We start from the raw sequence: 16,995 nt of genomic DNA on the forward strand, positions 1-16,995 counted from the left end.
AAATTTATAAAATGTTATCTATTTAAAAATAACCCCTAAGACCTCAATTTGTTTTAAATTAAATATATTCAGGCAACAAGTGTACTTATAGCTAAATTTAATGCTTACAACAAAAATATAACTGTCAAATTTATCAATTTATATTTTCACACATATAGTAAAATTGGAATTATTGATTCATTTACTCAAGAACTTTTTAGGATCCCCTTCCAGGTGTTAGCTACAAAGAATGCTAAACAGAATGCTCAGTCTTTGTTCTTTTATTTTACTGGCTAGTAAGGGAGAGACATTAAATATAGAAGCAACAGATATTTAAGTAATTGGAGGTTTTGTTGTTTTGTGTGTGTTTGTTTTGGTTTGGGTACTGGGGATTGAACCCAGGCAAATTGTACCTCTGAGCCAGAACCCCAGGCAGGGTCTTACAAGGGTGCTAAAGCTGGCTTCAAACTTGTAATCCTCCTGTCTCAACCTCTATAGTTGCTGGGATTCCAGGGATGTGACACCATGCCCAGCTTGCAATTTGTTATAAGCACTATAAAGAACAATACATTGTTATGAGAAAAAAAAAAGAAAAGTTAATGTTGATTGATAGAAAAGATCTCCAGAGAAGTGAGTTGTAACCTGAAACTTGAAGGATACACAAGAAGTAGTTAGATTAACAGTGGTGGGGAAGGGAGGTATTTCAGGCAGAGAAAATACCCTTTGCCAAGGTCCTGAGAAAGAAAGGTTCATTCTTTCCAGACTAGTGATCCTTGGAGAACCAAACCTGGGGAGAAGACAGGAAATGAAGCTGGAAAGGATAACAGTACAAGCCATAAGGATTTTGTATTTTATCTTATGTGTAATATAAACCAAATGAGTAATTTGCAATAGTCTAATTTTATAATCAAATTTATCATGTTATAAAACAGTCTAGCTCTCATGTTCACAATGGATGATAGAAGAATGGAAGAGAGACCAGATTCACTTACAGTCATCCAAGCAAAACAATAGTGTTCACTTGGACTATCATAGCAACAGCAGAACCAGGAGAGACTTGAATACACTGAATTTACATTTAGGAGATTATAAAACATAATGGTGTCTTTGGTTTTTATATAGTTTAGATGTTTTCCAAAGTTTCACATGTTGGAAGCTGGGTATCCAGTGCAGCAGTAGGAGATGGTATAGAATCTTCAAGAGGTGAGTTCTAGTGGGAGGTTCTTGGATCCTTGAGGGTGCTTCCTCTAAAAGGGAACACTGGCCTCCTAGAGTGAGTTCTAGGGAGATTGAGTTGTTACAGAAGTCTGAGCCTGACTCTTGAATCCCCTCCGGCTACCTGTTTGAGATGTGAGCTTTCCTCCTGCAAGCACTCTGCATCAGTCATAGGGCCTTTGCCAGAGCCTGCACCAGGCTCTTTGGACTTTCAGTCTCCAAAACTATAAGCTAAACAAACCCCTTTTTCTTCATAAGTAGTTTGTCGATAGTGAAGAAAAGTTGAATAATACAGTGATGGATTTGATAAGGAAAGGAGAGAAGAGGAATGAGACAAGGTGTGGTCAAAGAAAAGCCCCAGGTTTCTAAATTGAGCAACTAGGTAGATGGAGGGGTAGAACAGCTTAAAAGAAGAATAAAAAGGGATGATATGTTTAGTGGATGTATACTGTCGAGATGTCAAGTGCTTCTCATTTAAAGTACATATGAATCACCTACAGAGTCTTGATAAACTATTGGTTCTGATTCATGAGGTCAGCAGGGTGTGGTCCAACATGACTAGTCTCAGCTACTTTAGAGTCTGAGGCATAAGGAGAGGATAGCTTGAGCCCACAAGCTCAAGACCAGCCTGGGCAATATAGCAAGACCATGTCTTTAAAAAAAAAAAAAAAAAAAAAGTCATGACTCATAAGGAGTAGAACTAGAGATTCTGCAGTTTTATGAGTTCCCAAATGATGTCAATGTTGCTGGTCTTCAGACCACATTTTTAATAGCAAGTTTCTACTACAGCAACCCTACAGTGTGACAAATTTTTTGCCAAATAATAATAAGGTTTTAATTTAATCATACTTTTATAAAAGAAGTGCTATTTTAATTACAAAAAAAAAAAAAAAAAGAGCACAGGGCTAGGGTATAGCTCAGTGGTACAGCACCTGCATAGCATGTTCTGGTTTAATCCCTACCACTACAAAAAAAGAAAAGAAAAAAAATAATACCACTAAATATCCCATAAACCGTAAAACAGTTAAAAAAAGTAGAAAACGCTTCGGAATACTTTTAGGCTAATGAAATCAAAACCAGGTGAGTTGTCCAACCTCTTTAAAAACATAATGTATCAAATATTATATAAGAAGAAAATGTCCTTGTGTTAATCAATTTTCCATTACAGTAACAAAATATCTGAGGTCATCAACTTATAAAGAGAAAAGGTTTATTTTAGCTCGCAGTTTTGGAGGTTCCAGTCCATAATTGGTTGGCCCCATTGTTTTGAGTCTGTGGTGAGGCAGCACATCATGGTGGGAATACATGGAAAATCAAAATCACTAACCTCATGTCCAGGAAGCAAAAGAAGAGAAAAGGGTCAGGTCTCATTATTCCCTTCAGTGACATAATTCCAAAGACCTATTGTCCTCCCACTAGGCCATTACCTCCCAAGAGTGCCATTTTTGGGACCAAGCCCTTAACACAGAGACATTTGGGAAACATTCGAGATTCAAACTATAGTACTTCTCTATCTATAAGGAGAAACTGACTCCATTTAAAATTGTCCCATAAAGAAAACTCCAGTCCTAGATAGCTACACTGGTACATTCTTTCAAACATTTAGAAAGTACGTTTTTATGGTTTAGACATAAGGTGTCCACCAAAAGCTCACATGTGAAAAAATGCAAGAATTTTCACACATGCAATGATTAGATTTTGAGAGGTGTAACCTAATCAGTGGAATAATTGGGCAGTAATTATATGGCAGCTAAGATGTGGCTGGAGGAGGTAGGTGGCGGGGGGCGGGGGGGGGGCTTGCCTTTGATGTTTATATTTTGTTCCTGGTGAGCAGAGGGTTCTCTCTCTCTCTGCTTCCTGTCTGCTGTGTCCTGAGCTGCTTTCATGCCCTTCTGTTGTGATACTCTACCTCACCTTGGGTCCAGAACAATGGAGTCAGTGATCTACGGACTGAAAGCTCTGAAACTGTGAGCTAAAATAAACTTTTCCTCCTCTACATTGTTCTTGTCAAGTCTTTTGGTCACAGAGATGAAAAAGGTGACCAAATCTATAAACTATTAATATCACACAAAGTCTAGCAGTAGAAAAAAAAAATTCCACCTCATTTTAGAAGGTCAACAAACTAATAGTATCAAAACCTAACAAGAGGCTAGGGATATAGCTAAGTTGGTAGAGTGCCTGGGTTCAATCCCTAGAACTGCACAAAAAAAAAAAAAAAAAAAAAAAACCTAACAAGAATATAATAGCAAGAAAAATCACAAGCCAATGTCTCATGAACATAGACTTAAACTTTTTTTTTCCAGTATTGGTGATTGAACCCACGGCATTGTACATTCCAGGTAGATGCTCTACAACTGAGTTAAATCCCTAGCCCTTTTTCTTATTTTATTTGAAAGAAGGTTTTCCTAAATTGTCCAGGAGTGCCTCAAACTTACCATTCTTCTGCACCAGACTCCCAAGCAGCTTGGATTACAGGTATGTGCCACTAGGTCCAAAGACTTGAACATCTTAAATTTGATAATACTGTTCTCTATAAACAGGAGAATATAGGGTCTGGGGTTGTAGCTCAGTTGTGGAACACTTGCCTAGCACATCTGAGGCACGGGGTTCAATCTTCAGCACCACATTAAATAAATAAATAAATAAATGTATTGTGTCCATCTACAACTAAAATTTTTTAGAAGAATATATTATAACAAAGTGGAACACAACCCACAAATGTAAAATTGGTTTAATAAAAACCCAAAGCAATTTACCACCTCAAGAGGATAATGAAGAGAAATCATATAACCAATCTAGTAGACACATAAATAAGCTCCAATACCTGTTCATAATTTTTAAAATCTCAAAAAAATTGAAGGAAATTTTCTCAATTTAATAATTGGTATCAATTAAAATACCTACAGCTTATGCCCTATTTGGTGGGTAAAATGTACACACACATACAAACACAATTTTTTTGTTGTTATGAGGTTATAAACAAGGCAAGAAAGTCCCCTACTACCACTTATATTTAACACTCTGGAAGTCATAGCCAGTACACAAGACAAAGGAGGTGAGAGTGGAGGAGGCACAAATATTGAAAAGAAGTAAAACTTGTTCTTAGGATCAGATACCATAATTATGTATACAGAAATTCCAAAAGTATCTATCAATAACCCATGAGAAACAAGACGACTTAGTAAGCTGTATGGATAAACAATCAGCATACAGAATAAATTTTATAAATTTCTAAATTTTATACATAAAATGTGTGTATGCACATATATATATATATATATACATTAGAATGAATAAGTAAAAATAAAAAATGTAAAAGTATCCTTTACAATAGCACTTCCAAAACTCAACAAATGCATAGGAATATATCTTCAACCTTGTTACTATAAATATTTTGAAGCAGATTTCTTTTTCTTTTCTTTTTTTCCTTTTTTTTTTTTTTTCTTTTTTGAAATAAGGTCTTGCTATGTTGCCCAGGCTGCCTCAAATTTTAGGGGTCACCCTCTAAAATAGCTGGGACTATAAGCACACCACAAGACTTGGGTCAGATCTTGTCATGGAGGCCTGTTCTACATATTATGGAATGTTTATTTAACAGAATCTCTGGTCGCTACTCCCAAGATGCCAATAGCACTTCCCCACACCATTTTGGACAGGTAAACATATTTCCAGACATTGCTTAATGTCCTCTAAGAAAGCAAACTCAAACCTAGTTAAGAACCATTGATCTAATGGAGGTTGTTGTTATGGTTTGGACATGGTTTATGCCCTAATGATTCATGTGCCGAAAACCTGATCCACAGTGCCTCAGTGCTGAGGTGGTGGAACCTTTAAGGCACAGTGTCTAGTGGAAAGTAATTAGATAGTGGGGGCTCCAACCACATGAATGAATTAATGCTGGTATTACAGAGTGGGTTGGGCCTCGTGAGTTATTATTTCGCACAAGTGTGGTTTATTATACAACAAGTCCACCCCACATGGTCTTCTGCACATGTTCACTTCCCATGCTGCTTCTCCACTATGTTTTGATGCAGTCAACGGGCCTGGCCCTCAACAGGACTCTAGTGTCATGCTGTTTGGATCTTCCAGCCACCAGCATCATGAGTCAAATAGGCCTCTTTACTTATACACAACCTCAGATGTTTTGTTAAAGTAACACAAAATAGAATCAGAAAGATGCCAAGACTCTTCACCTGAATACTCAAGTCACCTTTGAGAGAAATTAAAGAGATAAATGGAGAAACACCTTATTTATAATAGATTGGAAGATTCAATATTGTTACAAGGTTGAGTCCTCCCCAAAATTTATCTCTAGAGTCAATGCAATTCCTATCAAAATTCTATCCAATTTCTTTAATGGAAAATGATAAATCCTGTTTAAGATTATATGGAAATGCAAAGGTAATAACATGATTGTGAGTGTGTTATGTCATTAACATACATTAAACATGTTTCTGTCTTTCCACAATAACAGAATTTATTAACTAACAATAAATTCATAGGCTATCCCATTTCCATCAGTGGTAGTTCACTGAATACTTGTGGGTTATTTGGTAGTCATGTGCAGGGCAATCACGGGTTCTTATATTCCAATCTTAGTTTCTAATATCTGTAACACTCAAGTCACACATCCACAAATCACATTCTATACCTGATTATATATAGGTTACAGAAAGACTAAGAAAGGGTTAAGGTGGCAAGCCACAGGGGTTCAGGAGGCTGACCTAACAGCAAAGGCAGAGAGCAGATATGAATGCAAAGAATCACTGTAGGTGGTCAGATAAGATTATGAACTAGTCAAAGAACTTGTTCAGGGCACAGAGCTGTCAAAGCACAGAAAATTATTCTAAGCCAAGGTCCAGACTGATGACAGTCAGCTTGAAGTGCCAGCTTGGAGTGGGATTTGAATGGTCATAATGAGCAGAAGAAATCACACTCTACTAAAACCCAAGTACAGAGATTTGGAGGTTCATTGCTATGGTGATTTTTCTGGGCAAGGCTCATGACAAGTAACCAGGTGACAGGGTGAGAATACTGCCATGTCCATCTCAAGGTGCCCCTCCTTTTATGGGTCTCAAGTGAGGGGGTTGTATCATTTGATGGTTTGGTATGTTCAATAAGCTTGTGGGCCTGGTTTTTGTAATATGAGTTTGATACACCCATGCATCCATGTCCTTCTAATTCATTTGATAAATTCATGGATGGTCATTCTTATTAGCACAGTTAATTTATTTATCAGTTTATACCTATGGTTGTGCCAGACAGATGTTTACTTGTACAAAGAAGGTGTGAAGTCATTCCACCTCAGCACTTAACACTCAAAAGGGAGTAACTTACAGCAAACTACTGCTTTACAAAGTGGAGTAACAATGATTTAGGTACAGTCTAAAAACTGCTGTTCCACACATCATAGAGTGACTCAGAATAGAACACAGTCTTCTCTACATAATATGCAATCTTGAAAAAGAAAAATAACAAAGCTAGATGCTTCATATCCTCAGATATTAGATCGTTTTATAAAGCTACAGTACTTAAGACAATGTAGTATTAATGCAAAGTCAGTCAGATGAACAAACCACCCATAAAATTCAATTGATTTATTTAAACAATAATAAAGCTGGGCCCAGTGGCTTACACCTGTAATCCTACCTACTTGCGAGGCTGAAGCAAGATTCCAAGTTTGAGACCAGCCTCGGCAATTTAGTGATACCCTATCTCAAAATAAAAAATAAAAAGGGTTCGGTATGTAGCTCAGAAGTAGAGGGCCTCTGGGTTCAATCCCCAGTACCAGAAAAAACAAAATAAAATATAAATGGAAAACCCATGCAATTCAGTGGTTTAGAAATGGTCTTATCAATATATAGGCTGGGCTAACCAGAAATCCATATGGAAAACATTAACCTTGAGTTTAAAGGAAATTCTTTTTAGATGGATTGTGGACATAAATGTGAAACTATCTTCATGGCTTTGTTTAGGCAGAAATTAAACTTGACATATAAAAGGAAAAAGTAATAAATTATATTTCATTAAAATTAAGAGTTTCTAAGCATCAAAGCTATACACAAATTACAGGTAGAGAAAATATTTGCAATATATATATATATTTGGCAATGAACTCACATCCAGACTATTAAAAACTTCATAAAAATTAATAAGAGAAAGACTGACAGCCTGGACAAAACACTTGAGGAGGCACTTCACCAAAGAAGATATCCAAATGGCCAATAAGCATATAAAAAGTTGTTCAAAACATTAGCTCTTAAGGAAAAGCAAATTAAAAATCACAATGGGAGATTCATACAACCTCTCCAGAATAGCTAACACTTTAAGACTGACTTTGGCAAGAATGTTGAACCACTGGAAATCTCATGCACTGCCATTTGGAGTGTAAATTGATTATTTTGGGGGGGAAATGTGTCAGTGTCTAGTAATACATGTTTATATTGTATAACTGAGCAATTTCAATCCTGGATATATTTGCAAAAGAAGTACACAAGTCATTAAAAGACATCCTGAGGAGTAGGGGCACACAAAAAAAGAGAGAGGCATACATAGGAAAGTTCATAGCTGCTTTCCTAATAACCTCAACCTGGAAATAACTCAAAAGGATAAACTGTGGTATAGTAATGGGTTGGAATGCTAAAGAACAAAAAAAGAACGAATCTGTTTCTTTTTCCTCCCCTCCCTCTCTCTCTCTTGCTGCTGCTAAGAAATAATCAAGATAAGGTTGTTTTTCTCTAGGTGCTGGGGACCGAATCCAGGGCCTTGTACATGCTAGGCGAGTGCTCTAATTGAACTAGGCTTCCAGCCCCTCAAGATCAGTTGTTAAGGAAGGGGGGCGGGTGTAGTTGGTAATGAGGTAAAAAAGAGTTGTCCCGATGAACCACTATTAGACCAAAACAAGCAAGCAAGCAACAAACAAGCACTATACAAGTCAATTTCAATAGAAAACAAATACGTGATTCTTATTAATCAGGATGTTGTAGTGCAGTGCATATACAGAAACACATTTTAGCCTTTCAGATGTAATTTTTAAAGAAAAAAGAAAAAAAAAGAGCGAGGTAGTAAAAAACAGTAATTTCCCAGTAGTCACACAGACACATGTCTTCCAAAATAGATAAATCTAATGGATTCTGAAAAACTTTTTTCTTCAGAAACCTTTGAGTCATCAAACTTGAATAACTGTAAATCTGAGATTGTAATGTTTGAGACAGGGGCATTAACCCATGCCGAGTAATTACTATTAAGAGTTAATGTCAACAAACATCTATCGACAGTGTTCCGCTATCCTCGACCCCCAGTTCCCACAACCGCTACAACTGGGGTCGAAGAAGGGTGCTGATCTCAAGCCTGGGGTAGACTCCTTGGAAAACCAAGACGCTCTTCCTCCTCTCTAGGCCCCGACAGCGGACTCGCCTCCGCTCCAGGTAGACTCGTGGCCCCGCCCCTGAGTCGTAGCCCCGCCCCGACGGCCGCCGCGTCTCTATGGAAACGGCCCCTTTCACGCAGCCACGAGCACGATGGCGGCTGGGGAACCCGGGGACTTAGGCGGCTACTACTTCAGGTTCCTGCCTCAGAAAACCTTCCCATCTCTGAGCTCCCCAGATACCACCAGCCGGCTCCGCCAGTGGTGAGGGACCGAGGAACAAGGAGAAAAGAGTTCCCTGGCCTTCGCGGCTGTGGAGGAGGCTGGGCGCGGGCTGGACGCGGGCCGACGTCGAGGTTGCCTATGCCGGGTCGGCTCCCCTCTGAGTGAAAGAAACTCAGAAGCAGCTGTAACACAAGGGCAGGGCGGATACCGTGGGTAGGATCGGTGTATTTTGCGCTCTGAGAGGATGCCAGTTCCAAGCTCACTCTTTTTTCCCCTTCTGCTCCAGGTCCATGCTGGGCAGAATCAAGGCTCAGGCGTTCGGGTTTGACCAGACCTTTCAAGCCTATCGGAAGGATGATTTCGTTATGGTTGGTATGGGGTTCGGAGAGTTCTTGGGTCTGTGCTGAATTTTAACTTACCGCACGTCAGCATGGATTCTTGTGAACACGCCATTCCTTAGTGACGTCATTTCTTGGAGTTGGGGAGTAATAAAAGATGCCAATGACATTTTTTAGAGAAATTTTTACATTTCTCACTATCATAAATTTATTTTTAATTTAACTTAATCTTTTCCTATCTTCAGTATCCTGCCTGAAAGAACTTTCCAATTCTGGAAAATTTGTTTTTTAATAGGCACACCTCATTTTTTAATGTTTTTACTCAGTTTTATCATTGACTTTTTACTAGGCTTAGCTCCGAATTACTTTTGCTCATAACTACCCTGAGAACTAGGTTTCAGGCCCTAACAGCAGTTCCAAATGAGGAATTTCCCCAAAAAAGTTTTGAGCAACAGCATGGTGACTGGAATAAGCTTTTAGCTAGAGGTGACTACTTTGATTATACATCTATTTTTGTATTGTTTTTTTTTTTTTTCATTTTTTGTGGTACTGTGGATCCATCCCAGGGTGTTGCCATGCCAGGCAAATGCTGTACCACAGAACCACATCCTCAGCCCTTTACCATCATTTTTTTTTCTCCTGAGGTGGTTGTCTATGTTGCCTAGGCTGGCCTCCCACTTCAACCTCTCAAATAGCTAGGACTACAGACACAAGCCAGCAACAAGGGCTGGGGATGGAGCTCAGTGGTAAAACCCATGGGTTCAATCCTCAGTACCAAAAACAAACAAACAAAAACCACAAACTATATAAGTTCTAATGTTCTTGTTAAAATTTAGTCCCATAATTTCAATCTTTTTTTCCACTCCTCAGTCAATTGGAAAATATTGGTAGGGTTTGTGAAATTACCCTATTCTTTACTGTACATGTCCTTTAAACAACTATAAGTTGTTTATAGTTGGCATAGTTTATTCACTTGATCACACACTTTCTAACGGCCTGTCATGTGCTAGGAATTTCCTCAAGTGCTGGGATACAAGGAGGACCAAGGCCCAGCTTTTAGGGTTCTTATGAACTCTTGGCAAGACTGCCAACAAACAAAATCAAATCATTTCCTACCGTGTTTTAAGTATAGTGAACAAAAGGGAACATTAGGTCAGATTGTCTCCCAGTTCTGGAGTCTAGAAGTCAGAGATCAAGGCATGATAAAATTATTGTTCTTCTGAAACCTCTACAGGAGTACTTCCTTGCCTCTTCCTAGCTTCTGGTGGTACTAGTAATCCTTGGCATTCTCTAGTTTACAACACAGCCTTTAAACTCCACTTATGTCAAAGTCACATGCCCTCCCCTCTTGTGTCAGTGTCTCCTCTCTTCTAAGAACACCAGTCATACTGTGTTAAGAGCCCACCCTACTCTAGTATAATCTTATCTTGACTAATAATATCTGCAACAACCCTATTTCCAACTTTTTCTGAAGTTTCAGGAAGGACAAACATTTACCCTAACAGGGTAAATCAATTGCCTATTTCCCTTTCCCTAAGATAGTGTTTTAATGCCATTATAATATAATATAATGCTACTATTAATGATATTTCTTAAATATTCATAGTTAGGCTTTTATAGCTTTTTATAGTTTTCAATTAAACCACTGTTGGCACTCAACTTTGTTTTTTGGTTGTTTTTTGTTTTTTTTTTTTTAGAAAAAGATCAGAATTTTAATTCCTGAATTTAAAAGTGCTATAGAAATTTATTTGACTCATTTATTCAAGAAATATTGAAATTACACCACTATGTACAGCTATCATGCACCAATAAAAAATATGAAAAAAAAATATTTGTTGAGCCTGAGGTAATGGTGCACACCTGTGATTTGGGAGGCTGAGGCAGGAAGGTCACAGGTTCAAGGCCAGCCTCAGCAACTTAGCAAGACCTTATCTCAAAAATAACAAAAGATTTAAAAGTTTGGGGATGTAGCTCAGTGGTATATCTCCCCTGGTATATATATATAGTTTGTTTAATACTTACTGTGTGATAAAAAGGTAGAGAGACCTGATCCCTGATTAAAAGGCATATACAGTTTGGGAAACTAGAAATGTAATTAAAAAAATTTCTGTAACACAAATCAAATAATTGTATTGATAGAGGACATAGAAGATGTCCTAGACCCAGAGAAAAATATCACCCAGCAAAAGGGCTTTGATGTCAGGGAAAATTTTGTTAAGGAAGGTATAGAATAATTTTTTTTTTGGTTGTTTAATTGAGTTCTTCAACAGATTCACCCATAAAATGCAACATATTTCCATAATTCCAGGCAATTTTTTTTCTAATTTCAAAATTCTTCATGTTTGTTTATCCTTATTTTTATTCCTATGAAGTGGCCAGTGTTATGCCTAGATTTCAATTCAAACAAATATATAGTCACTTTTATTCATATAACTTGGATGAAAGTAAAACACTGTGTCTAAGAGTATATCCAGAGGGAATATACCCTGAAGCTAATGCATCTTTTTTTCAACCCTCTAAACAGTGTCTTACTATTTTGCCTAGGCTGGCCTCAAATTCCTGGGCTCTAGTCCTTCTCCTGGGCTCTAGTCCTTCTCCTGTCTCAGCCTCCCTTGTACCTAGGACTGTAGGCCTATGCAGTCCTGTGTGACTCTTTAGGACCCGTTGTTGACCAACCTCTTCACTTGAAATATTCTGAGAGACTCTAGCAGTGTGTTCATGGTTAAACTTTTTTAAAATACTCCAAAAATAAAATGTTTTTTGTATTTTTAGAGCTCTTAAAATTATTTAAACCCAAGGCTCTATAAAACTTGAATCTTCCTTGATTTGGTCTTTTAATTAGCTGACTGGGTTCAAATTCCAACTCTGCCACCCATAAGGTATGTGACATTGGGCAAATTACTTAATAACCTTCCTTGAAAAACCTCCATTTGCCTTTGCAAAATAGTCATAGTGCTTCATGTGTAGTAAGTGTTTAATAAGTATTTTGAATATAGAAATAATATTGAATAATATGATTGAAGATTAAATGAAACAGTATTTGACATGTTTAGCAAAATGCCTGGCACATTGTGCTATTATTGTTATGAATATTTGTCACTCAGACATTACAGAGTATTTTTATATAGCAATAGTGATGCCTGTGTACCAGATTTATCTTCCAGCATTTTTAACACATTTATCACTAATCTTTACAACAATATGACTGAGAAAACTACGAGTCAGAAAAGTTAAGTAATTTGTGCAAGAATGCCCAGCAAAGGGATTTTTATTTCAAATTCCATATTCTTCTACTGCCCAGACTTTAAGTGAACAAAAAGTGTTGCTTAAACTGGAATTTCAAATTTTGAATTTTCCCTTTCAGCTTATGTTTCAAGTTCATTTGTAAGGTAGTAAATGGACTCAAGGAACAAAACATTTATCTAGCAAACATCTCTTCAGTTCCTAATCTGTACAGAAGAATAGACAAAGAGGGAAACAAAATGAACCATTGTCCTCCAGATCAATGTATGGTAATGTCCTGAGTTAAGACTAACGAATGGTCAGGTGAGCTGTTCAGGAGAAAGGCTTAAGGACTAATAAGTTCTTGTGAGTAAGGGAAAGAGGAACATATAGGATGAATCCCAAGTTTCTTTCTTTGTGGCTGGAGAAGCTCATTTATGCTATGAAATGCATAGAAAATATAGAAGAATAAATAAAAAAATTTAAGTTTAGTGTTAGGCATGCTCAACAAGAGGTGCATCCAACTGGCAGTTTTCTAGACAGTTGAATACAACATCTAATTTGGGGTCTCGCAAGAACTGTAGCCTCAATATATAGTGTTGGTATCCTCACTATTGTACTAGATATTATGAGGGGAATTTTCCATATCAACTGGCAAAGAAGCCTTTTAATTTGCAGAGCTTTCCAAAATGGCTGCACAACACTTGCGCTTACATCTCATGACTTAGGTAGTGACCAAATCCCAGGGAGGCAAAGAAACACAGATTTAACTGAGTACATTCTATCCAAATAAAATCAGAATTCCTTAAGGAAGAGAGAATTGATATTGGATTAGAAATCAGCCAGATAGGTAATGTAATCTATCTACATTACATGTTCTGAAACAAATTTATTTAAAATGCATTAACATTGGTATCTTTGTTATTAATTTCTTTATTCCTTATTTTTCTTGTTACTCATTTCCAAATCATCTAATATTTTTCCAAATTTCATCAGTTCTCTGGAAGTTACCATATAGAGAATCCTTTCTAATGCCTCACTGGAAATTCTGTAACATCAAAAATACCTGCGGGGCGCAGTGGCGCACACCTGTAATCCCAGCAGCTCCGGAGGCTCAGGCAGGAGGATTGCAAGTTCAAAGCCAGCCTCGGCAAAAGTGAAGTGCTAAGCTACTCAGTGAGACCCTGTCTCTAAATAAAATACAAGACAGGGCTGGGATGTGGCTCAGTGGTCAAGTGCCCCCGAGTTCAATCCCCAGTACCCTCCCCCTCAAAAAAATACCATTTACACATATTAGAAGGATATTTTTTCAAAATCATTTTTAGATGCATAATTGTAATCTCATTAACAAAACTTGCATTGCTTTATTTAAGGGGACTTTATAAAAATTTATTTACATTGCCTCTAGGTTGACTTCTTGCAGAGCAGTTGGTCTTATTCAATTTATAACATCTAAAATGTGGTCTTAAGTTAGTAACTCCCAGGAATGATTATCAAATCTGAATTAGATTTCCCTCTTTTAAAATAGTTCTTTGGGAAGGCCTATAAAGTATTCAAAATCAATGATAATTGAGGTTAATTTCAGCTGTATGTCTTCTGCAAAAGTACTATTATATAAATTAAAATAGTTGAACAAATACTTTTTAATTTGAAAGACTTCAAAAAGTGATACTTTTTAAGGAATAATTTTAAGGATTGTTTTAAAAATAAAGTAGGCACATATAATACATTCTTTTTTTTTTTTTTAATTTCAAAAAAATGTTAGTACTGAGGATTGAACCCAGGGGTACTTTACCATTGACCTATATCCCAAATCTTTTTATTTATTTATTTATTTATTTATTTATTTATTTATTTTTGAGTGGGATCTTGCTAAGTTGTTAAGGGTGCCTTGAACTTGTGATCCTCCTGCCTCAACCTCCTGGGTTGTTGGAATTACAGTATGTCTGCTTTTTTTTTTTTTTTTTTTTTCTTTCGCCCTTTTTTTTTTTAATATGTTTACTTTTTACTCCCCATCAGTAGAATGTAAATTCCATGAGAATAGAAACTCTGTCTTGCTTAGCTTCATGTAGGCATAAATAATTCTCACCTCACATACCTGACTCTCTTCATCATATTCTCTCTTTCTCCCTATCCCCCTCTCCCCCCACCCCTTCTCTCTCCTTATCCCTCTTCCCCTCTCTCTGCCTTTCTCTCCTTTTCTCCCTAATGGTACTGGGGATTGAACCCAGGTCCTCACACATGCTAGATATATATTCTACCACTGAACTATACCCACACCATTTTTATTTTTAGACAGGTTCTCCCTAAATTCCCCAGGCTGGCCTCAAACTTGTGATCCTTCTGCCTCAGCTTCCCAAGTAGGGGATTACTGGCCCTGTAACACTGTGCCTGACTGCTCATCATTGTCTTTCTGATAGCATGGCATTCATTCTAATTTTTCACAAAATAGTCTCAAGACTCTTTGTTTTCTCTCTCTTCCTCCTTCCCCCTTAATATGGAATCCATCCATTTCCCACTAGCTAGAACCTTGACTACTGTGAACATCAATGCTTCTACCAGGAGTAATCTCACTCCTGAACAGTCCCTTTACAGCCCTTCAATTCATTCTCCATATTGAAACTATAATGAACTTTTAAAAATATGATTTAATCACTCTCTTCTATGATTGCAATTTTTTTGCATCTTCCCCCTGCCTTTACATCAGAATTCTGACCAAGATTTAGATTGTTTTTAGGTCAAGATTAAAATTCTTCACTTGACTACAAGGTTCTGTTTAACTCCTGCTCTCATCTGACCTTTGCTGCCCCTATTATGGCTACACTAAACCTCTTCATTTTCCTCAAATGGAATGTCCCATCCTTTCTTACTTTAGAGCCTTTAAACTTGACATTTTCCCCACCTTAAAATATGGTCTTTCTAGTAGCATGCTGGAACCAGCTCAGGAGAGCTAGATTGCAAAATTTTTAGTAATCTTTGTTTGCTGATTGTTAAACTGTTGGCAGCTTGAAATCCACAATGAAAATTGGCTAATGTTACAAATCAGGACTTTAGGAAGAGGAAGGGATGTCAGTTGTAAAACATTTACCAGAATACCTTTTGCCCAGCTAACTCCTATTCACCTTTCAGTTCTAAACTAAATGTTTTTTTGGCCAATCTTTCTTTCCAACACCCTTAGATTAGGACTGCCTACTATGTACATGGATAGCACTCCTGTGTAATACTCAGGGAATATTACTATCTTCTTTTTTTTTTACTATAAACTCCATGAGGGCAGGCATTATATCCATTGAATTTTGGAATTAGGAAGTCAAGGGTACTTTTAATTTAAATGAAGGAAATCAGGAGCAAGATAAGAGGAATAAGTAGTTGATAGAAAAGTAAGATAGCTCAGATTGCTCCTTCAAGAAGCTATGTAGGTTGGACTGGGGATATAGTTCATTTGGTAGAGTGCCCTGGGTTCAATCCCCAGCACCGCAAAAAAAAAAAAAAAGAAGAAGAAGAAGAAGAAGCAGCTATTTAGGGAGCTGGGATTGTGGCTTAGTGGTATAGTGCTTGCCTGGCATACATGAGGCACTGGGTTCAGAGATTCTTGGCACTACATAAAAAAATAAAGGTACTGTGTCCATCTGCAGCTAAAAATATTTTTATTAAAAAAAGCTATTGAAGAAAAATGATTGCTTGAAGGGGATGTTGAAAATACAGAAATATTTATTGTAACTTTTTTGTAACAACTTAAACAATAAAGAAACATTTATAGGAAAAAAATCATCTTTCTCTATCCCAATCTAAAATTACCCCATCCCCTTAACCGTCTTCCATAAACCTATAACCACCTCTCTAAAAGTTTTGATATATTCTTCCATATTTTTCTTTATTTGCATATAGATGTGTAAAGATTTTATCATATACATTGCTCTTAACTACCTCTTATTATTTGGGGGATTTTAAATATTTATGTTTTTTTCCTTCAAAGTCAATAATAACCATTCAGGAAAAGTTTATTGAGTACTATATGTCAGACCATCCTAAGTGCCACAGATCCAGCAATGAATAAGAAAAGCAAGTCCTACTACTTAGGGAGCTTACATTCTGTTTTAGCACTTTTTTCCAGTAGCTGCATTCTGCCTGGTATATTTTATTCACCCATGCTTCTATTGATGGACATTGAAGTTGTTTCCAGATTTTGACACTACAAACAATACTTCAGAAAAGAAGATTTATACATAAATACTACCAGCTGGTGGTTTCAAAACCCAAGAGTAGAGTTTGCAGATCATAATTTATTCATATTTTTATTGTTCAAGATAATAACATTATTTTCCCAAAAGGTTGTAAAGATTTACACTTAAGCAGTTTATGAGAATGCATATTTTCTGCTACTCTTGCCAAAAGTTACCAGTCCCAGGACTGGGGATATGACTCAGAGGTTGAGAACTTGCCTAGGATGCACAAGGCTCAGGGTTCAGTCCCCAGCACTGGGAAAAAAAAAAAAAAAAGTTAACCAGTCTTTTTTTGGGCAATATAGTGGAGTTAAAATGTTATCCTCTGGTTTCTGATTTCATTTCTTTTACTGCTCCTGAAGTTGAGCATCTTTTCATAATTACTAACTGTTTGCATTTTTTACACACCTGTTTCTTATCTTTGACC

The 16,995-nt window shown here is 37.0% G+C and overlaps 1 protein-coding gene across 2 annotated transcripts in view; it reads left to right on the plus strand.

The window, feature by feature from the left end:
* The first annotated feature begins 8,693 nt into the window (after positions 1-8,693).
* The window catches only part of Cfap300 (cilia and flagella associated protein 300), a 28,041-nt gene continuing 19,739 nt past the window's right edge, over positions 8,694-16,995 (plus strand). The window contains exons 1-2 of one of the 2 annotated variants that reach the window (XM_047518186.1): positions 8,694-8,758; positions 9,072-9,153. In XM_047518186.1, coding sequence (XP_047374142.1) covers positions 8,715-8,758; positions 9,072-9,153 — 126 coding nt within the window. In that variant the 5' untranslated portion in view covers positions 8,694-8,714. Of the gene's footprint in view, positions 8,825-9,071; positions 9,154-16,995 lie in introns of both variants that reach the window. The other variant, XM_047518185.1, reaches the window with a different exon arrangement.

This window comes from Sciurus carolinensis, chromosome 11 (genome assembly GCF_902686445.1).
Source record: "Sciurus carolinensis chromosome 11, mSciCar1.2, whole genome shotgun sequence".
NCBI lineage: Eukaryota > Metazoa > Chordata > Mammalia > Rodentia > Sciuridae > Sciurus > Sciurus carolinensis.